This window comes from Grampus griseus (assembly GCF_964374135.1).
Source record: "Grampus griseus genome assembly, chromosome: 16".
Lineage (NCBI taxonomy): Eukaryota > Metazoa > Chordata > Mammalia > Artiodactyla > Delphinidae > Grampus > Grampus griseus.
The window spans coordinates 6852284-6875370 of record NC_139010.1 but is presented as its reverse complement, the minus strand read 5'-3'; the positions used below and the strand labels follow the sequence as shown (position 1 = coordinate 6875370).

The 23087-nt window shown below is 43.3% G+C and overlaps 1 protein-coding gene across 2 annotated transcripts in view; it reads left to right on the top strand.

The window, feature by feature from the left end:
- Positions 1 to 23087, top strand: part of PCNX2 (pecanex 2) — a gene marked incomplete at its 5' end in the record, with an annotated part of 272510 nt that overhangs the window by 66138 nt on the left and 183285 nt on the right. For both annotated transcript variants that reach the window (XM_082673815.1, XM_082673816.1), the window contains 5 exons: positions 1923 to 2076; positions 2163 to 2195; positions 10863 to 11034; positions 16229 to 16339; positions 17587 to 17678. In XM_082673815.1, the coding sequence (XP_082529941.1) occupies positions 1923 to 2076; positions 2163 to 2195; positions 10863 to 11034; positions 16229 to 16339; positions 17587 to 17678 (562 nt within the window). The remainder of the gene's footprint in view (positions 1 to 1922; positions 2077 to 2162; positions 2196 to 10862; positions 11035 to 16228; positions 16340 to 17586; positions 17679 to 23087) is intronic.

Sequence of the window (23087 nt, the reverse complement as noted above, 5' to 3'; positions counted from 1 at the left end):
GCGGCATGTGGGATCTTCCCGGACCAGGGCACGAACCCATGTCCCCTGCATTGGCAGGCGGACTCTCAACCACTGCGCCACCAGGGAAGCCCCAGCAGGTGGATTCTTAACCACTGCACCACCAGGGAAGTCTGCTTTATTCATAATTGCCAACACTTGGAAGCAACCAAGATGTCTTTGATAGGTGAATGGATAAAGAAACTGTGGTATGTCCATACAGTGCAATATTATTCAGCAATAGAAAGAAAGGTGCTATCAAACCATGAAAAGACATGGAGGGACCTTCAGTGTGTATTACTAAGTGAAAGAAGCTAATCTGAAAAGGCTACATTCTGTATGATTCCACCGTGGAATCTGGAAAGGGCAGAACTATGGAGACGGTAAAAAGATGAGTGGTTACCAGGGGTTAGAGAGGAAGGATGGATGAATAGGCAGAGCGCAGAGGATTTTTAGGGCAGTGAAAATACTCTGTAAGATACTGTAATGGCAGATACATATCATTATACCATTGTCTAACCCCACAGAATGTCCACCACCAAGAATGAACCATAATGTAGACTATGGGCTTTACTTGATAATGATTTGTCCGTGTCGGTTCCTCAGTTATAACACATGTAGCACCCTAGTCGGGGATGTTGATGGAGGGGGAGGGTGGATGTGTTTGGGGGGAGGGGCTATGTGGGAACTCTTCGTACTGTCCCCTCAATTTTTTTTGAAATCTAAAACTGCTCTAAAAAATAATGTCTATTAATTAAAAATAGAATGTTCAGGAATGCCTGAACATCCCAGGGATGAAGTAGCCAGTTGTCCCTGTCTAAAAATGATCATAATTGAACGGGAAAGACTAATATGGGGACTTCCCTGGTCGTCCAGTGGTTAGGACTCCACGCTTCCACTGCAGGGGACGTGGGTTCAATCCTTGGTTGGGGACCTAAGACTCCCACATGCGACACGGCCAGAAAAAAAAAACAACCCCAAAACAATATGTGCATGTGCAAACATTGGTGAGGTAAGAAATGTACTCAGAATTCTTGTGAGTGACTCATCTGAACTCTCGACCTTGTGGTCCACGCCATCCTCCCTTAACTTCATTTCAGCTGCTCCTTGCCATAACCCCACCCTGCATCTCGTCCCCCCACAGAAGGCTTCCACCCCTGACATCATCATCCCAGCCTCCGTTCAACCTTCCCGGCCCCTCCACCTCCCTCCAGTGTTACCCCGTCCTCTTTTGCACTTTGATGCATCCACGTCCTCCCACTAGCAGCCCTTATTGCCGCCCCATGATCCAGCTTTAGCCCCTTTGCATCAGCATCTTAAAACTCCCTTTCTTGTCCCTTTGCACATCCACTGATAACAGCCCACAGCTGATGAGCTCACCTCTCTACCCTGCACCTCTCAAGTGGAGCCCCCCAAGAGAAAACCACCCCGTGAGGCTGTGGTCACGACATACTTTCGGTTGCACCCTCTGCACGTCAGCCCTCCGGCTGGAGCTCTCCTGGCTTCTGTAACTGAGCAGGAAATTCCGGCCATGGAGACTGTGTCTGGAAGGGATCGCCACGCAACCCTTCCCCCATTTAGCAGAGTCAGTGAAGCTCCTTCACATCTCACTGTTGTGGATGGAGGAATTAACGGTCCTCTCCCAGTAGACCCAGTTGAATGACCAAGGACACCCAATTGGATTATATTTCATTTACTTCAGTAACAGAAAGTGGGAGTTAAATATGGATTTCTAAAAATATAAAACACAGGACGAAGGAAAGAAAGAAGGAAACCTTAAAATCTTGTTACCAAATATAAAGGCGTGCTTGGGATAAGTACTCCCTTGTGGCCAGTCTTTTTAGAAGCATGCAGGTATTCTCTGTTTAAAAACAGACAGCCTTACCTTTTATTCCCTCCGTTTTTAATTTGTTTATTTTGCCCAGAACTGAAGATGTCAAGGAAAACGTGTTGGCAGTTTTACTGATTGTCCTGGTTTCCCTGCTCGGATTTCTGACACTGAACCGAGGCTTTTGCAAAGACATGTGGGTGCTTCTCTTCTGCCTCGTCATGGCCAGCTGCCAGTACTCCCTGTTAAAGGCAAGAGCACATCTAATTCTTACCATCACTAATGTAGCCTTGAAATCATGAGATGATGACACAGACACTTCTCATTTGTGTTCTAGAGCGTTCAGCCTGACCCCGCCTCGCCAGTCCACGTAAGTGTCCAACCACGGGCGAGTAGCTTGTTCGCTCTGCTTGCGTTGAAGCTAGGGGAATGGGCAAACTAGATTCAAAAGGCGACGTGCATATCAATATCCATGTATATTGAATATATAAATAGAAATATTAATGCATGGTGGCCAAGTTCAGGCTAGATCGGAGAGCGTGGTGGGGATGGTGGCAGGGACGGAACAGGATGGGGACCAAGGATGTGTGCAGGGCCTTTTCTACCTGCCCTGGACTCATGTCTGGAAAGACGGTGAGCCCAGACTCTGCAGTCAGGCTGCCTGCGTTCGTTTTCTGGTTCCTGTGTCTGATTATTGGACCCTGAACAAAATGTGTACTCTCCATGCCTCAGCTTCCCTGTGTGTAAATAAGGATAATAAAAATGCCTATGGGGATTCAGTAATCCAAGTAACGGGCTTAAAACAGCGCCTGGCATGGAGAAATCGCTTAATAGATGGTAGAAACCTCAGTATGTAAGCATGCATCATTATTCTTTTTACCTGAAGCTGATCTCTTTCTCGTCCACATTTTCAAGTGTATTGTTACCTTTTTCCTCATCATTTGGGGCTCCTTCATATCTGACACTCTGGGCTCCCCAGCACTGATCTCTTGGTGCCTGGGCGGTCTTCCACGAGCTCGGAAGCACACGTAGCATCCACTGACCCGGCTGCACCTTCCCCTGTGGTGCTGCGGCTCCAGGTCTGGCGCTCTCCCTACTGGGACCCTGGCCACGTGCCTGTGCACCGAGACCACTGCCTGGTGGATGTCCCAGCTCCTTGGGAAACCTTTCCTCTGTCCTGGTGAGCTCCTGTGGGTCCACGAAAACCACTTCCAAAGAAAGAAAACTTGACCTTCCCGCTACTGTGCCTTTAAAAACTTCATATCCATGATTTAGGACTGCTTTTAAATCTGCGATAGCTCATGCTTAGCTCATAGTAATTAAGAAAAGCTTGTCATTGGACACTCACCTGGCATACATTACTATCTTGTTAAATTCCTCTGTTCCCCATAATTGGTTTAATACATCTTCTTTCATCCCAGAGTCTGAATGTCAAGATAAGCAGAAGCAGCATAATTAGGCTATCACGGGTGTGTCGTTGTGATTGTTGTCAGGAATCTGGGTTAGGTGGTGAGCGCAGAGACGTACAGCCCTGGGGTGTGCTGTCCCAGCCCACCCTAGATGCGACACGGGCGTCCTCCTGCTGTGGTAAATACGCCCCGCTTCCTAGTGACAGCGCTTGGCTCACTGTCTTTCTGGGTGACCTGGGGGAGGGGTGTTGTGTGCTGTTAAACATTCATTTCCTGCATGTACTTTCAGGAATAATGCTAGGCAAGGAGGATGGCAAGTACAGCTGCATAATCCCTGTAGATCTGTAATGACTGTTCGCAGGACCCTTGGGTCCTGCTCTAAGTCGGAGTCGTATTGTCTCTATTGATCCAGTTCCTGGAGGACTAAATGCAGCTGCCCTTCCTTTATCTGAGCAAGCATGTCGTAGTGAGATAGGAAGAAATGACTTCTCTTACTGTCAACAGAAGCCACAGTCAGACATCAAACTATGTTTATGGCAGTACTTAATTTGCTTACACAGATTTCTGAGTAGAATGAGTCCCAGATTTGAGCTGGCATTTCTCTAACTGTTCTGATGAGGCAAGAAAATATGGTAGCTATAAAATAGCTCCTCCTGCAGTGTGGCTGAGCCATGTAGGCGTTTAGAGGCTGATTTACTGTTTAGAGATGAGAAAACCTCAGAAAGAAGATGGTCAAGAGAATGAACCCAGTCTGGTAGAGAGTTGGTGCTCAAGCCTGCCACCAGCCCTGGCTAAGTTTCATTCATCAGGGGCTGTCAGATGAATCAGTGCTTTTCAAAACTGCGTTACTTTGTTCGTTCCCAGGGAGGGCCGTTAATGCAGTCAGTTCTTGGAGTGATTGACCGACTTTCTCCTTTGTTTCCTTCCAGGAGCACAGAGGTGGCAAATTTTGAGCAAGTTGTTAAAACCTGAAGATAGCACAGTGAAAAAAAAATTTTTTTTTTCATAACATTCTGTGTGCTTCAGATAGAGTTGCAGATTAATACTGGCCTGCTAATAGTTATGGTACCATTGACCCTGGGCCTGAAAGAAACGCGTCTGATTGGAAAAGAAAAGAGGTCTAGGAGAGCTTAAAAAAATGAGAATGGGGGGTAGCTCCTGGAAGGAATCTGAGGATCAGAGACTGGCAACTTAGTCACAGGCAGTGAGGCTCTTCCATGGCTTACACAGGTTTATACACTGGTCTAACCAACAGTATCCACTAATGATAACCCAGAAAGCAAAATCCAGTAGGATCACTGGCACAGAGGCAGTGTCGGCGCCTTTCCCAGCACCTGCAGGGATTCTGAGTTAGGACAGCTGGGGCAGCACTTGGGAACCTGCATTTTAACACTCCCCCACCCCGTGCTGATGGCGGAGGTGATCTCAGATCACACCTGAGAAACACTGGGGTAACTGGAAGCGTGTGGGTTTCGGGATTCGAATCCAGCCTCGCCACGTACAAACTACGGCATCTTGGTCAAGTGACTTCTCTGAATCTCAGGTTTTTCCTCTGTAAAAGAGGAAATAATAAAATAGGATTGTAAGAGGATTAAGCAAGATAATGTACGTCCAGGGCTCAGCCTAGAGTCTGGCACCGCAGGAGCACTTGACAAATGCTGGTAATTTTTGTGTGAGTAAAGTGGGGATAATAATAACAGCCTCAGCTGTATTTGGTCGTGAGTGAGTTGGACAATCTATATAATGTGCCCAGTGCAGGACCTGGAATATTCAGTCCTCTGTAAAGGTTTCCTTCCTTTCTCCTTCTGCTCTGCGGATCCAGAGGACTGAGTGTACAGTTTCCGCAAAGCCCACCCCTAGGTCCCCAATTATTAACCTCTTCCATCAGTATGTTACAGTTGTCACAACTACAGAAGCAACGTGGATACATTATTATTAACTGAAGTCCGTATTTCACTCAGATTTCCTTCGTTTTTACGTAATATCCCTTTTTTTTTTTTTTTTTTTTGAGGATTCCATCTAGGACATTGCCTGACATTTAGTCATTCTCTCTCCTAAGGCTCCTCCTGGCTGTGACAGTTCCTCAGGTTTTCCTTGGTTTTTGATAACCTGGACAGCTTTGAGGAGCATTGGTCAGGGATTTTGTAGACTGTCCCTCAGTTGGCATTTAGCTGGGGCTCATCTGATGATTTAACTGGGTTATGGGGGAGGAGAACCACAGAAGTAAAGCGCCATTTTCCTTATGTCCTCTCGAGGTTATGGACAATCAACGTGACTGAACCACTTTTGATGTTGACCTTGAACACCTGGTTAAGGTGCTGTTTATCGGAGAAATGGTTTTTTTTAAATTTCACTAAAAATTTTTAGAAATTGAAGTATAGTTGATTTACAGCGTTGGGTTAGTTTCTGGTGTGCAGCAAAGTGATTTGGTTATACATATACATATCTATTGTTTTTCAGATTCTTTCCCATTATAGGTTGTTACAAGATATTAAGTATAGTTCCCTGTGCTCTACAGTAGGTCCTTGTTGGTTATCTGTTTTATATAGAGTGGTATGTATCTGTTAATCCCAAACTCCTAATTTATCCTTTCCCCACCTTTCCTCTTTGGTAACCATACATTTGTTTTTCTGTCTGTAAGTCTGTTTCTGTTTTGTAAATAAGTTCATTTGTATCATTTTTTTAGATTCCAGGTATAAGTAATATCATACAATGTTTGTCTTACTTCACTTTGTATGATAATGTCTTAAGTCCATCCATGTTGCTGCAAATGGCATTATTTCATTCTTTTCTGTGGTTGAGTAATAGTCCACTGTATATATATGCCACCAGGTGTGGGTCACAGAATACTTGCTGGCTAGGGTTTTACTGGGGTTCAGCTTCCTTAGGGCAGTGGGCTCCCATCCCCAGATCTCCTTCTTTTGCTCCACACACAAGGGGAGCTGAAGTGTATAGTTAAAAATTTTTGGTATACATCCAGAAAAAATGAAAACTTTAATTAGAAAAGCTACACGCACCCCAGTGTTCATAGCAGTACTATTATAATAGCCAAGACATGGAAGCAGCCCAAGTACCCGTCAACAGATGATTAGATAAAGAAGAGGTGGTGTATATAAACAATGGAATAATACTCAGCAAAAAAAAAGAGACTGAAGTATTGCCATTTGCAGCAACTTGGATGGGCCTAGAGAATATTATGCTTAGTGAAATAAGTCAGACAGAGAAAGACAAATACTGTATGATATCACTTATGTGTGGAATCTAAAAAATAATACAAATGAATCTATAGAAAAATCAGAAACAGACTCACAGACAGAAAGCAAACTTACAGTTACCAAAAGGGAGAGAGGGGGAAGGATAAATTATGGGGTTAACAGATACAAACAACTGTACATACAATAGATAAGCCACAAAGATTTACTGTATAGCCCAGGGAACTATATTGAATATCTTGCAATAACCTATAATGGAATATAATCTGCATTAAAAAAACCCCGAAAACAAATCACTATGCTGTATATCTGAAGCTAACACAATATTGTAAATCAGCTATACTTCAATTAAAAAAGTGTGACTCTAAATATAAACAGGTGAATTGCTAAAGCAAACAGCAAATCCTTATTAGAGTGAGGAGAGTTCCATGTAGGTAGACATAGTGTCTCAGAGGGGCTGGACAGAGCAGCAGGTAGTTATTTTTCTACACCCTCTCCTGGTAGGAGCCCTCTTCCACCTTCCAGGAGAAGCTATTATGAATGATTCCCCCCCCACTCTGTCTTTACTTCACACGAGTAACATTCACGTCACGTGTCTAAAGAATGAGGATTGCGAATGAACTTGATCCGAGTGAGGATGAGTGTTGGGCCTAGAAGGATCCAGTGGCCAATGCAATCACCGTCTGGGTCAGTTTGGGGAGCCAGTGGGTAGTAGCCAGTGGGTAGAATCCAAGTCCTGGCTCGGCCGCACTGCAAAGCCTGTGTGCCTCGGTTTACTCCTGGCAAAATGAGAGTAATGGTAGGACTTCTGCGAGTGGAATATTTAAAGTGGGTAGAAGAGTGCCTGAGGCACAGGAAAGCAGGACAAATGTTAGCCTTTGCTGTCTTACATCAGCTTGTCAGAAACAGCTGACCTCTGAGTGCGGCCAGACGGGAACTTGTGCAGACTCAGCAGGGGTGAGGCAGCTCTTTTCTGCCCTCTGGGCTGAGAAGCAGAGAGTTCGGATCTGCACGAAGCCTGGCGCTGGCACGGGAAACGGCAGAGATGGGATGGGGCTGGCACGTCCTGGTTGCTGACGGCCTCGGTTCAGTGCCCCTGGGTTCAGACACCCCATCTTCCTTAGAACAAAACCCTTTTATCACTCTGTCTCCCTGTCTATCTATCCATCTATATCTATCTATCTACCTATCTATCTGTCTGTCAATCTATCTATCTATCCATCCATCCATCTATCTACTTATCTATCAGCAGCAAGTTTGAAGCATCTGACCAGCCCACTCTCTTGGTAAGAGGACAGTTAGAATGGCCTGGTCCCCTAGCCACAAGCACCACTGCTCTCCGGGTGGGGACCTGTAGGTTTGGATAGATTCTCTCACCTTACCCTTTCCTTGCCCTGCGACCGGAGCACCGCCTGTGACATTGTATATGTAGGTGGGGTTAATGGGAGACCCAAATGCATGTGTAGACCAGCTTTTGTAAAACAGCCTGCGAGGTGCCCCGGAGCAGACATCAGCAGTGCTTCCCCAGGACATTTGAAGGTGAAAAAACAGGTGGGAAACACTGGGACAAGTTTTAGAAGGTTGTGATCAGACTTCACCTGGAGGAGCGAGTGGAATTTTTCTATTGAAAAAAAAAAAAGAATCCTTGGGAGGTTTTATGATTGAATCCTACGTGAAAGAAGGAACTGGAGAAGAGGGAAATTTTATTAGTGGGTGTTCTTAGGAATCAAGGCAGATGAAAGTGCCTCACATGCCATGTATTAGCGATATGCTTAGAATGGTGTGGGGACCCCAGAGATAGCATGATGGTGAGGGCAGCCTGTTTCTAAGGGAGCCTTAAGGTTTGTCTCAGAAATTACAAATAAAAAGAAAGCATTCCCGTGCCCAATAAATAAAGTTTGACTTGGACGATCCAAGATGATATCTTAAATTTGTTCAAAGCCATAGACTTTCAATTCCTGGAAAAAGTTATTTTTAACCTTTTAGTAACAGAAAGGATCAGGGCAAGTGGGAAGTAGCTATTTAATTATATTTCTGAAATGGTATCAGTTTGAGGAAAGATCTCATATGCTTGTGTATTTGTATACTAAGTGGCTATCTATACCAAGCAATTTATTTTGCTATTCACTTGATAAGAAATGCATTAAGATTTCACTTATGCTTTAGTTTCAATTTTTTTTTTTAATGCAGAGGAAGTATCCCCTTACCCATTAATCTATGACCTAGTTGGATTCAAAAGGAAATTTCATAAGAGTACAAAATATTCCTTTAAGACTGAGTCTGGACTCAGGGCCAAACATAGCCAGCCCCCATGGACAGCCTGTGTTTTCCTTCCTATTAAAAGATGGTCTCAGAATAAGACTATTTCTATTATAGAAGCAGTGGCGATTTAAATTGCACTTCTAACTTTGTTCAAGTCAGTGACTTTAAAAATTCATATCCAAACTTGTATCACTTTCTTTTTTTTGACTTATTTCCTAGTCTTTTTATTTTACTTTTTTAACATCTTTTTTTTTTTTTTTTTGCGGTACGCGGGCCTCTCACTGTTGTGGCCTCTCCCGTTGTGGGGCACAGGCTCCGGATGCGCAGGCTCAGCGGCCATGGCTCGCGGGCCCAGCCGCTCCGCGGCATGTGGGATCTTCCCGGACCGGGGCGCGAACCCGTGTCCCCTGCATCGGTAGGCGGACTCGCAACCACCGCGCCACCAGGGAAGCCCTAATATCTTTATGAGAGTATAATTGCTTTACAATGGTGTGTTAGTTTCTGCTTTATAACAAAGTGAATCAGCTATACGTATACATATATCCCTATATCTCCTCCCTCTTGCCTCTCCCTCCCACCCTCCCTATCCCACCCCTCTAGGTGGTCACAAGGCACTGAGCAGATCTCCCTGTGCTATGCAGCCGCTTCCCACTAGCTAGCTATTTTACACTTGGTAGTGTATATATGTCCACGCCTCTCTCTTTGTCCCAGCTTACCCTTCCCACTCCCCGTGTCCTCAAGTCCATTCTCTACATCTGCGTGTTTATTCCTGTCCTGCCCTTAGGTTCTTCAGAACCCTTTTTCTTTTTCTTTTTTTTTAGATTCCATATATATATATGTGTTAGCATACGGTATTTGATTTTCTCTTTCTGACTTACTTGACTCTGTATGACAGACTCTGGGTCCATCCACCTCACTACAAATAACTCAATTTCGTTTCTTTTTATGGCTGAGTAATATTCCATTGTATATATGTGCCACATCTTCTTTATCCATTCATCTCTTGATGGACACTTAGGTTGCTTCCATGTCCTGGCTACTGTAAATAGAGCTGCAATGAACATTGTGGTACATGACTCTTTCTGAATTATGGTTTTCTCAGGATATATGCCCAGGAGTGGGATTGCTGGGCCGTATGATAGTTCTATTTGTAGTTTTTTAAGGAACCTCCATACTGTTCTCCATAGTGGCTGTATCAATTTACATTCCCACCAACAGTGCAAGAGGGTTCCCTTTTCTCCACACCCTCTCCAGCATTTGTTGTTTGTAGGTTTTTTGATGATGGCCATTCTGACTGGTATGAGGTGATCAAACTTGTATCACTTTCATCTTGACTTTTTATACTCAAAGTAGTTCATGAATTGCAAATAATTTTCTCTCCCTAATTCATTTTTGTTGGTTTTTCTGAACCTTATGAATTTTGCATTGATTTGTGAGATGTAAATTAATTCTTCATTGACTTTTGCCCTGGAAAGTTGATGTTATAGCTTTTCCTTAATTTTTCTATCCATTCCAGAAGACGAATAAAACAGTGTGTCCGCTCGCCTCTTAAGAGTACTTTGAAGGTTAAGATGAAATCAGTTAAGTTTTTGGTCCTCCTCAGAGGACAATGCAGATAAATAGCAAATGTTTAAAAATTGATTATTCCACTGTGCTGCACTGAGACATTTTGTGCAGTCTCTGCAGGTATAATTTGGCACCTGTATTGTCTTGCTTTCTAAGACATAAGGAAATTGAAGCCTACAACTTGTAATTCTATTTCTTGTTAATAATGGAGCTCAACTTAGAGCATGCAGAGCAAATAGTGGTTTAAATTCGTTTGGCACTTGAAATGAACAACACAAATGGAAGTTTCACTGTGGGGGAAGCATTGAATTAGATCGAGATTTTATCCAAGGCTGGTAATTACATTTTCAGGTAAATCTTGCTGAGTCTGAGAGACATAACATTCTTTTTGATAGTCTTCTTTGACAGAGTAAACATCAGGGTATTTTTTTTTTCCCCTTGGTGTTTTGTGTGTATGAATTATGGTGGGGGAGGGGTGAATTGTTATATGGTGTAAGTTGTATAATATGGTATAAATGATTGACTGTGAGGCTTTTGTTATTTAATCAAAATTAAAGGTACCATTCAGAAATTGTGTTTGTTTTCTAGGGACACAACCAAATCATAACATACAGCAGACCAATCTATTTTTGTGTGCTGTGTGGCCTTATCTTGCTGCTTGATACTGGGGCCAAAGCCAGGTACCCTCCCACTTACATTGTGTACGGCCTGAAGCTCTTCTCTCCAGGCTCTCTCCAGTCGGCTAGGGACTTCTTAATAGGTGAGTTCATTTGGGGGTTGTGGGGAAGAATATAGAGGTGGGAGGGTATTTCTCCCCGTTATTTTTTGAATCCCTCGTTGGATACATTTTCTTACTTTATTATTGGATCAAGAGATGTGCATTTTTTCTCTTGGCTTGCACACTCTCAGAAGACGGCCTGGGAGGCAGAGCCCCAGGCATCCAACGAGGGACTTATTCTAAAGGATGTTGGTATCCCTGAGCAGGGAGCTGCAGCACCATAACATCTGAAGACTGGTGGCTGAGGTGCCTGATGTGTGGCGTCAGTGGGGCTCCCCAGGGTGGAGGCGATTTTGCCATTAGGGTGGCAGCCACAGCCCCATCTGCACGGCACAGATGCTCTGGTGACATGTGAATGGACGTGGTTCTCAGTCCAGATGGAGTCCTGGATGTGCCGTCACCCAGCCTTCCGTTGGTGCACTTTACTTGCCTTAAGGTCTAGGCAGTGTTTGCTGTAAAATGCTCCATGTACACAAGTGACCTGCATCATATAATGGGGTAGAGCCCCAGCTTCGGAGGCAGATGGCTGGCTCTTTGAATTCCATCTCTGCTTCTTTACCAGTTGTGTGACCTTGAGCAAAATCCAACTGTGATATGGGGACAAAAATAGTACACACCACGGCGATTGTTGCAGATTTTAGATGAGTTGGTATATTTAAACACATAGAAACGTGCCTTTAACCAGGTATTAGCTATTATCATCTTTATTATGCGAAGAGGCTGCCCCACTGTGGGCCCGCAGCTCCGAAGACTTGACTGACAAAGCTCTGAGAATTCTTGTGATGACATCCAGAGGTTTCCACGCCTGCTAACTTGTGATTATCTGATCCCATTGACCAGATGAGTTGATAAAGGACAGTTACCAAAGACACCACCCCCTAGATCTGCTACTTGCCAGCCAGAAATTTTACTCAAGAGGAGATTGTCAAAGCCATCATTAGGACCAGCACAAGAGAGAAACAGGAACTGAGTACGTGTGAGGTTGTTTACCATCATGTGTCTGAAGACGCTCTTGTGCCTCTCTCGCAGAGGAAGTGGTTCTCCTCTGGCTGGTGCTGGGGCATGTGGAATAGCGGCTGGAGTTGTGCCTTATGGGTGATAATCTCTGTTCCCCACCGCCACTCTTGGTTTCTGCTCAGACCACCAATGTACCACAGTGGAGAGAGGCACCAGAGGAAGAGGAGGGGCAAGGGAGACAGGAAGATCTGGTGTCTGCTGCCTTATTCTGCTCCCAGGGAGGAAGGGGTTGAATGCGAACCAAGGGTAGGAGATGAGTCCAGTGGCCATTGAGCAGGTGGGAAGGATGGAGAAGCTCTTTGTCCTATGTAATCCAAGAAGAGAACACCAGATAACAGAACAATAGAAGGAGGAGAAAGCACAGTGACAAGAGACAAGGAATCTGGGGGATAAAATTGGCACAAGAAGAAAGACAAAGTCAGTGGTGGGACTAGTCGCTTTTGTAGGCTGAGGGGTGAATTAAGGAAATAGAAACACTCAGGGTGATATTCTTACATAATTTATTTTCCTTTTATGATCTTTCATATATGTTCAGAATATCACTTCTCTTTCATTATAAGGAAAAAAAAATTTTTTTTTCCTCCAGGAGGAAAGTGAAGGGCCTTCTTAGTCAGTGCTCATTTCCTTTGCTGACCTCTGCGCTGAATTTTTTATTATTTTCCATTTGGGTAACTTCAGCAAAAGCCTATGAGCGAGACTGGCTTTGTAATCATCCTTTGGATGAGAAAGCCGAGAGGTCTTCAGTTCTTAGAACCGTATTTCAAGAGGAGCAGTAGCAAAGCTAGAGTGTGCCCTGCGGAATGTGGCCACATGGGCTACACTGGGTCTGCACATGGGGCGAGGGAATGGGGGCGTCCAGCCTAGAGGAGAAATGCTTGAGTCCTAGAGGCACATGTGATGGCTGTAGGTGGTTGAAAGGCTGCCAGGCCAAAGTGGGAGGGATTTTGTTCTCTGTTGCTCTCTGTTGGTGTAGCCGTAGTAACTAGTCCCAGTGGCTGGTGGGTGGATTTCGGCTCACTGGAAGACTGTTGTTGTGGTTTGGTGTAGAGCTGTCCAATAGGGCCGTGGGTTGCCTAGTGATGCGAGAAGTTCCCTGACGTGGGAAGAACTCAGGCAAGATGAGACAACCATCACTTGTAGAAGGGTTCCATGCCCTGTATGGGTTCTTTATCAGATGTGATGGGTCCTTTTTCAGATGTGAGAGTTTGATGTTTTATTTTAGTCTTTAGGACCATAATCCCTTACCTACGCTAATGCAGCTTCAAGGATGGAACCCTTGGAGATGGTGGAGGTTTTGTAACCAGCGACTGAGATGGACCCACCCTCACCTGCACTCCGAGACTCACATTTCCGTGTCTTGTGTAAACACTTGTCTCTTGGCCCCAGGAATCCGTGTCAGCACAGTGTGCTAATACACAGATATGGCATGAAGGAGACACACAACGTGTACAGTCATACCAAGTTCATAGTCTTGGTTTTACTTCCATGTTATTTTAATTCTGCTTACCTCCCCCAAGCCCCAACCTGCAAATATAGTAATGAATATTACTCTTCACATAATGGAAGAAAGAAGCAAGTTCCAATGTTTTTATTTATGCATTGTGCTTGGAAAGAAATGGAGCTGTACCAGAAGTTTCTGCATTTATGGTAATTATTAGGAAACATGAGGAGTAGGGAAGATGTGAGAGAAAATTACAGACCCTCTCAGCAGTACGCTGAGAAAAGAAGTCTTTGTTCACAGGGAAAGTTGCCAACAACCACGGGGACTTTTTGATTTTTTACTTATGGAAAAAAGGACAAAATCATTTCGGCAACTTCAAGTGGAATTTTCTAGCCGTCCTCCTGATGCTTCTTCATTCACGTGCGCTGCACCCTGACATTCACGCGGCCTCCACCTTCTTCTAATTCCACCTGCGCAGCTCTGACTCTAAAGACGAGAGGTTTCCTCTGTACTTCATCCTGGGGAAGACCTAGACCCTGGGCTCCCCGTCAACTGCTGTCCGTCCTGTGCTGTGTCGTCTAGCTCCTGCTCTGCAGGCACAACCAGAGAGTCTTCAGTTAGGACTTCCTCATGTCTCGTACCATTTTATTTCCCCCCAGCATCATTCATCGTGTTCCAGTTCTTTGCACTTTATTAGTTTGGGTTTTATTGCCTAATGTATTTCTTATAGAGAATACTTCTTTACCCACGTTTTGCTGCAGTTTCCAGTATTTGTCTACCATTGTTACATTATTTCACACCCATACTTTTCTCTGTAGTTCTTCGTTTTTGGAAGTTTTCATTGCACACAACACTTGAGAATGTGGACTAATGCCCGTGACGAATGCAGCGTACCATCGAATCTTCATTGCTGGGTTTTGAGTCCCAAACTTAAGAAGAGAACTAGTCAGTTTGCTTAAAATCATATGAATTAAAATGTTCATGCTCAAAACTGTATGTCCTGCTATTAAGTGTCTGTTTATTTCTTATATCTTTCCTTTCATATAAAAACTGAAAAAAGAAATTGTCATATAGTTATGACTAGCAGATCCGTATTTGTGTCTTATTGCTGACTTTGTTTTTTTTTTAAACTTTAGTGAAGTACAGTTGATTTACAATGTTAATTTCTTCTGTACAGCAAAGTGACTCAGTTAAACATATATATATCAGTATATTCTTTTTCTATTCTTTTCCATTATGGTTTATCACAGGATACTGAGTACAGTTCCATGTGCTCTACAGTAGGACCTTGTTGTTTATCCGTCCTATATGTAATAGTTTGCATCTGCTAATCCCAAACTCCCATTCCTTCCCCCGACCCCCCCTTGTTATTGCCGGCTTTGATTGAGAAACGTATTACTCACAGATGCTTTGGGTTTTCACCATATAGTTAAAATCTTGCCACAGACAACATTACAACAAAATCACCATGTGTGTCAAAATATGGCTCCAATCCCAAACAAAGGCCCGTTTATCATAGCCATGTTCATTACATAAAATTTTATTTCCACACATTGTTGGAACAGTTTCTCGGTATTGTTGTAGTTGGGTTTGCCCCATTTTACTGTAGTGGGGTTAACCCACGATTAGCCAGAGAATGGGACACATAAATGCTCTCATCCTTGCAATTTCACTGTGGAAAGTTTGCGTTTCCAGTTTTTCAGAAATAGCTGAAACGCGGTCCCCATCCTCCCTACCTGCCCTTTTCACTGCAGTTTATACATGGGGTTTGGACATAGTTCCATGTTTAGGCGTCTTAGATTTCAAATCAAATTTCCTTAGTTTTATTAGGGTTTACCAGTATCAAACTTCATTGACTTTCCGCCCAATAAACTGAGACAGGAAGGTAGACAGATGTACCGTGGTACCACTAATGGGAGTTTCTGTGTTTCCCTGAAACCCAACTCAAATAGGATCGAGAAAGAGAAGGATGGGGAAATTGCTGTAAAATGCAGCTGAACGATGCGTTATTTCCCTGAACAAATGATCTCTGTGAAACACTGAATTATAACATATGGATGTTTCATCCTATTGCACTGTTACGGTTTGGGAAGCTGCCAGTTCTCTCATCAGGCAGGGTCCCTTTCACCTCCCAGGTGACGTGCGCCACCTGAGAAGCAGGCCCTTCCGTGTCGCACCGTCATGGCTGTGGGGTTTCTTAGTTCATCACCACTCTCCCTTGCTGCTCTGTGGGTCTGAGGTTCTGACTGAAACCTGAGTCTCCATCGGGTATTTAGAACAGAACACACACAGCAACTCAAGCCCTGGAGGTGATAGAAGCACAAAGCAAGGAGCCTTGCAGGAAGAGCCCCTCTAACAACTGTGCTTGGGTCTTGCATGATCATGTGATTTTCCTGGTCCTCTCTTCCCATCTCATTTCTCCTAAGTCCAAGTCTGTCGTTGCAAGCTGAAGGCGGATCTGCTCTCTGCCCACCATCCCCATGTGTCTGCTCAGTCCCAGGCCCGCCTCTTCCTCAAAAGCAGCGCCTTTATTATTTCCACGGGCCTGTGCGGCTCAACCTCCAGCCTCCTCCAGCGGGTAGGGGAGAGGAGGCCGTATTGCCTCCAGGACCTGGGCGGGGTGGGCTGGGCTGAAAGGGGGAGGGAGGTGGGACTGCAGCGGGAACCTCGGCCACCTTTTCCGCACGCTTACCATCAATTTTGTCTGTTCACTTCCAGTATTTCTATATTGCTTCCCTGCAATCTCCCTCCTTGGGCTCTTCCCGCAGATCAACACTTTCTGCATCTATCTTCTGGAGCAAATTGACATGCTGTTTTTTGGAGGTTCTGGTAAGTCTTGTTCATTCTGTTCGTCCTGTAAAAAAGTCTGAAGTTCAGATAAGGGCTAGGTAGCCTCAGGCATGGAATGAGGTCTGGACAGTTAGGTTGTTCTGAGCCTTTGTAGGACCTCAGCTCTGGTCCGTCAGGTTGATGGTGGGCCCTTCTAGATTCCTTCATCCAAACTGAAAGTGGTCCACCCAGCTTGACACAAGCGGAAAACAGGGAAGCGTAGAATTCCATGAGCTTTGCACTAGGTGTAAGGCTCTTCTAAGTGTTCTTTGGAAAAGCCGTATGTGTGACTGTGTGTGAATGTGGGTGAGTGGAGGTGAGTGTGTGCGCCGTGTGTGTATTTGAGCATGTACACGTCTGAGTTAGTCTGGGAGCGTGTGCGTGTGACATTGTGAGTGTGTGTGGCGTGCGGGCCTGTACAGACAGGCGACCTGTGTCCTTCCATTTGGTGTGTGCTTTAGCTTCCAACCAAGGTGGGTAAAGCTTTATCTAATGCTTACTTGGAGACTTTAATCAGATTGCTTACCTTTAAAGGTTACTCTTCTCTAAATGGAGACTAACGTGCTGATCTCATAGTGTTGCTGTAAGGATTCCATGAAATCTGTACATAGAGCGCAAGACCGTAGAGGCCAATTAATTACTGCTGCCACCTCCTTGTACCCACACAGACACACAGATACACACTCACACACACAGGAGTGCTTTCTTGTTCTTTTTATCTATCTATCTATCATCCATCTCCCTCTGTCCTTATCTCTGTCTCCATCTCCATCCCCATCTCCGTCTCCATCCCCATCTCCGTCTCCATCCCCATCTCTATCTCCATCCCCATCTCCATCTCTCTCCTTTCTTCTGTTGAAATTGCCATCCCTGAGCATTCCGGGGCCAGCAGCTTCCAACTGTAAGCAACAAGGTCTCCCCACCTCCACACTGACTGGTTCACACAGCCTTCCAAGAATGTTATCAAAAGTTCTTTCTATCTGTGGTCCTCCTGAGTTATTAGGTAACGGTCAGTGTCTTTCTTGTACTAAGAGTCACTCAGGGCTTTTTGACTGCCCCGTAGATTGATTTTTTGCCCCTTTCACAGGCATTTTGCATTTGAAAGCTACAATCTTCATTTCTTCTTCTTTTTTTTTTTAATTTTTACTGGAGTATAGTTGATTTACGTACAAACTTCATGTCTTACAACATTTACTGACCGTGAGACTTGCCAGTCTAGAAGGGAACTCTTGACGTTTGTGTTCCAGCTGTTTCGGGGATGCTGTCGGCCGTTTACAGCGTGGCCCGGAGTGCTTCCGCTGCAGCTGTGCTGCACGTGTTCTGCTTCAGCGCCGTGAAGGTAGGTGTGAGGCCCAGGGCCTTCTTCTCACATCCACTGAATTAACTGTATTTTAAGTAAACAAATGTCTCTTCCAATTTCAAGAGAAATGGGATCTGAGCACATTAGCAATAACAGGGCCTGGCGGATGAAGCCTCAGTGGTTTAGAAGATGCATTAAGATACCCAATTTGCCACGGAGCACAAAGCCCACCTGGTCTGACCCCCTGCCCCCTCCAGGTGTCTGCCTGGCTTGGTCAGTTACTGACACTGGGCGGGGCTTCTGCTTAACATGGTAAAGGGATACAGTTGCATCAAGCTTTATGGACAGAGAACGGGAATGGCTATGACAGTAAAAAAATTTTAGAATCCAGGAAACAGATGGACCATAGATTTATCCAGATGGAGAAAGTTAAAACCCAGGCTGGCAGCAAGGGAAACATACGATGATGAAAAAACAAGATAAACTTTAACTTTAGGAAAACAGCAAGAGGTATCAGAAAAGCAAATGGTACATGCGTAGCTCAGCTGTGAATATTTTGTATCTATGGCGATCTGAATAAGAGTTATAACTGTAATGGCAGAATGGGGGAGATGAATGTGTGTGTGTGTGTGTGTGTGTGTGTGTGTGTGTGTGTGCGCGCGCGCGCATGCATGTGCCCCTGTTGGGGAGGTCTTTTTTTTTTTTAACATCTTTATTGGAGTATAATTGCTTTACAATGTTGTGTTAGTTTCTGCTGTATAACAAAGTGAATCAGCCATATGTATACGTATAGCCCCATATCCCCTCCCTCTTGCGTCTCCCTCCCACCCTCCCTATCCCACCCCTCTACGTGGTCACAAAGCACCAGCTGATCTCCTGTGCTATGCGGCTGCTTCCCACTAGCTATCTGTTTTACATTTGGTAGTGTATATATGTCCATGCCTCTCTCTCACTTCGTCCCAGCTTACCATTCCCCCTCCCCATGTCCTCAAGTCCATTCTCTACATCTGTGTCTTTATTCCTGTCCTTCCTCTTGGGGAGGTCTTTTATTTCTTTTTTTTAAGGTTTTTAAATTACCATTTATTTCTTAAAAGTTAACATGTGCATAATAGGAAAACAAAGAACACAGGAAGCAAAAAACAAAGTCATCCATCATCAGAAGTCTTGGGGAGGTCTTAATCTTGTCTTCCACATTAGAAAGTCAGCAAATAATATCTGAAGTTGAAAAAAAATCAAGAAATAACAAAACAAGCATGTTATCTGGAAATATGGAAGTAAATAGACGATGAAACAGGTGAAAGTCCCTGCCTTTGGGAAGCAGGAGTTGGAGCAAGGAGATGGATGGTGTGGGCAGGGGACCACTGCTGTTCATCTAGGCATGTAGAACTGCAGAAGGGCTATGAAGTCTGAAATCAATAGCACATATAACGTGTTAAGGGGCATCTTCAATCAGTAAAAAGGTAATTAATTTATAGTATACATATTTCTTGACTTTATGGACACCCTGCCTTGAATGTGTTACACCACAAGTACCTCTTTGATAAAATAAAAATTAAATGTAAAATAGTAAATAATATATGTTCCAAAGGGTTTTAAATATATATTATATGACATTTACTAATTAACTTTTTTAAAGATTAGCTTAAAATCATATTAAACTCATCAGTGTCAGTGGCAGAAAGATAATTGTTTATTCCCCTTTGTGGAAGAGAGGAATTCAATAACATTATCTTCTGCTGTATCACATTTGAATTTCTCTGGGGTAATCAATGGCATAATTCCCTCCCTCACTCCTTCCATCCTTTTCATGTGGCTGTTCTTTTCTTACATTAAAAAAAGAGAGAGGGGAAGGATCTTTTTTCTAGTACACAATGGTAATGTACATGCTTGTGGTGGCTCTGTTTGTTACCACATTTATACTGTCATGTAGAACAACAATTATATAATTAAGCAGTGTTTCTGGGTTCTTTCTTTTGAACTACATTCCTTTATTCTGTCCCAAGACCCCAGGGATTTCATTCAGGAAACTCCTTAGGTGTTTTCTGAAAACCTCTTTCCACTGCCCTTTGTTAAAGGACACATGACTGCCTATAAAATTCGGGGGCACAAACTTTTCCCTTACAGGACCCTTTATAATTTGCTCTGTTGTGTTCCAGTCTCTTTTTGTTTATATATTTATTTTTTATTAACTGTTTGAAAGTCTGGTTCATTGAGATATAATTTGTATGCTGCAAAATTCAAGTTTTTAATATATATAATTTGGTAAGTTTTGATACATGTAGAGAGTCACGGAACCAATGCCACAATCAAGTTATAGAATATTACCAACTCAAAGGTCCTATTGTACCCCTTTGTGGTCTGTCTCTTCTCCCTATGTCAACCTTTGACCACCAATTATATGATTTTTATGCTTATAACTTTAAAAAATCAACTTTATACAATAAAATGCACTGGTTTTAAATGTACAATTAGATGAGTTTTGATGAATGTGTCACCATCACAGTCATGATGTAGAACAATTCTACCACCACCAAGTTTTTCTCCATTCCCCTCCCCAGGCGCAGGTTCCTGCAGCCACTGATCTGCTCTCTGTCATTGTAGTTCGTTTTTTCTAGAACTTCACATAAATGGAATTATGCAATATGTAGCTTTTGAAGTACTTCTTTCAATTAGTGCAGTGCTTCTGAGATCCAACAATGTGTCAGTAGTTGTTTTTTTTTTTAATTGCTGAGTAGCATTTCTGTGGTTATTTCCAGTTACTGAAAATTATGAATTATATATATATATATATATGCATATAACTTTATAATAACTGCCAAACTGTTGTCCAAAGTGTCAGTACTGGTTTCCATTCCCCTTATAATCTTTGAGATTTCCAAGTGTTCCAAATTCTTTCTAGCACTTAATGTTGTCAGTTTTTAAAAGTAGTAACCATTCCAGCGTGTGCTAGTATCTAACTGTGGTTTTAATTCATATTTCTCTAATAACGATTATTGTCGAGTCTGTTTTCATATGCTTGCTTGCCATTTGTGAAAGATCATTGGTGAAAAATCTGTTAAAATCTTTTACTCATTTTAAAATTGCATCGTATGCTCTTATTATTAAGATAGGAGTTTTTTACATATTCTGCATATAAGTTCTCGATCAAATATATATTACTCATATATTTTTTTCCAGTTCGTGGCTTGTATTTCCATTTCATTAACATTATTTTTCAAAGAACAGAAGTTTTAAATTATAGTGAAGTTAAATTTATAAGTTATTTATTTTATGGTTTGTACTTTTTATGTTCTATCTAAAAATATTTACTAACGCAAGGTTACAAATTTTTTTTCCTAAAAGTTTTGTAGCCGTAGCTCTTACATTTAGATCTATGATCCGTTTTGAGTTGACTCGTGTGTATGAGATGAGGTAAAGATTGAGGTTCACTAGCACAGCTGTTGAAAAGTCTAACCTTTCCCCATTGAATTACCTTGGAAACGTTGTAAAAGATCGGTTACTGGCTACTGGTTTATGGTCCAGCAGGTAAGGAGTTGGGGAGTTATTACACCATCCTAAGAATAAGTGAAAAGCTGAACAAACTGAAAAAAACAGAAAGCTCTTCTTAGATCCATCAGAGAAGAGAGGCAGCAGGGCAAATTCCTGCTTCCAAAACTGGAGAGACAAACAGGTGAATACAGAGGAACAGGAACCCAGGAGCAGAAACCTCTATGGGAACCAGTACCAGGGGTAGGAAAACCTGAACAGCGATTGACAAATTGCTGGAGGCTCAGTGTAGACAAGTCTGAGGGTTAATAACTCCAGGTGAATCCAGTCATCAGGGAGCCCCACACTTTTGTGAGTTTCACCCCCACTAGCTCAACTAGGTTGTCAACAGTGAATATTGGAGGAAAACCCCTTCCTGCCTTCCGCAGGTAGAGGGGAGACTAACCATTTTGAAATATACCAGAGCATTCTGTTCTTCTTAACTAAGCCTGCCTCAAGATTTTACTGGAGCCTAAACTATTGGGATTTTTTTCGGAGCCTAACTTACCTGGAGGAGGGGAAATACCAAAGTCCAGTTTGGCTACAACCTTCCATGTGAGGGAAGGGAAATACCCAACTCCAGCCTAGTCCTTTCAAGCCATTCTGTTCCACCTAAGGTGAGGGTGGGACTCAGAACACTTGTGAAGTTCACAGTCCAGAGACACAGGGTCACCCAAAGACAGAGAACTAATCCCAGGACTGTAGAATACCTCTCCCCTCACACGCTAATACCGCATGACTAAAGGTCTGTTTACCATAGTTCCTTTTACCTGTTACGTCATGTCTGGCTACCAAGGAAAAAATTACAAGGCATACTAAGAAGCAAAAAACACAGTTTGAAGAGAAATAACAAGCATCAGAACCAGACCTAGATATGGCAGGATGTTGGAATTATCAGACTGGGAATTCAAAACAGCTGTGATTAGCATGCTAAGGGCTCTAATGGATAAAGTGTTCAGCAGGCAAGAGCAGATGTTCAATGCAAGTAGAGAGGTCGAAATTCCAAGAAAGAATCGAGAAGAAATGCTGGCGATCAAAAACACTCTAACAGAAATGAAGAGTGCCCTCGAAGGGCTTATAAGTAGGCTGTACATGGCTGAGAAAAGAATTTCTGAGCTTAAGGATAGGTCGATAGAAACTTCCAAAATGGAAAATCAGAGAGAAAAACGACTGAAAAAACCCCCAGAATATCCAAGAACTGTGGGACAACTATAAAATGTATAACATGTGTAGTGGGAATACCAGAGGAGAAGAAAGAATGGTACAGAATATGACTGAGAATTTCCCCAAATTAATATCAGACACCAAATCACATATCCAGGAATCTCAGAGAACACCAAGCATGATAAATGCCAAAAAACTACACCCATGCATATTATATTCCTGTTGCTAAAAATCAAAGATAAAGAAAAAAATCTTGAAAGATACCAGAGGATAAGAACACCTTGCCTACAGAGGAGAAAGGTAAGAATTGCATCTGACTTCTCCTCAGGAGCTGCTATAGACTGAACTGTGTCTCCCCAAAATTCCTGTTGAAAACCCTAACCTCCAATGTGATGATATTTGAAGATGGGGCCTTTGGGAAATAGGTTTAGATGAGGTCATGAGGGTGGGGTCCTCATGATGGGATTAGTGCCCTTATAAGAAGAGAAGAGACACCAGAAGTCTCTCTGCCATGTGAAGAGAGAGGAAATGCAGCCGTCTGCAAGCCAGGGAACCTTCACTAGCACCTGGCCATGCTGGCAACATAATCTCTGACTTGCAGCCTTCAGAACTGTGCAAAATAAATGTTGTTTAAGCCGCCCGGTCTATTTATTGTACTTTTTTATGGTAACCTGAACTGAGTAAGACAGAAACAATGCAAGCAAGACAAGAGTGGAATAAAATAAGTTGTTGAAAGTAACACGCACACACACACACACA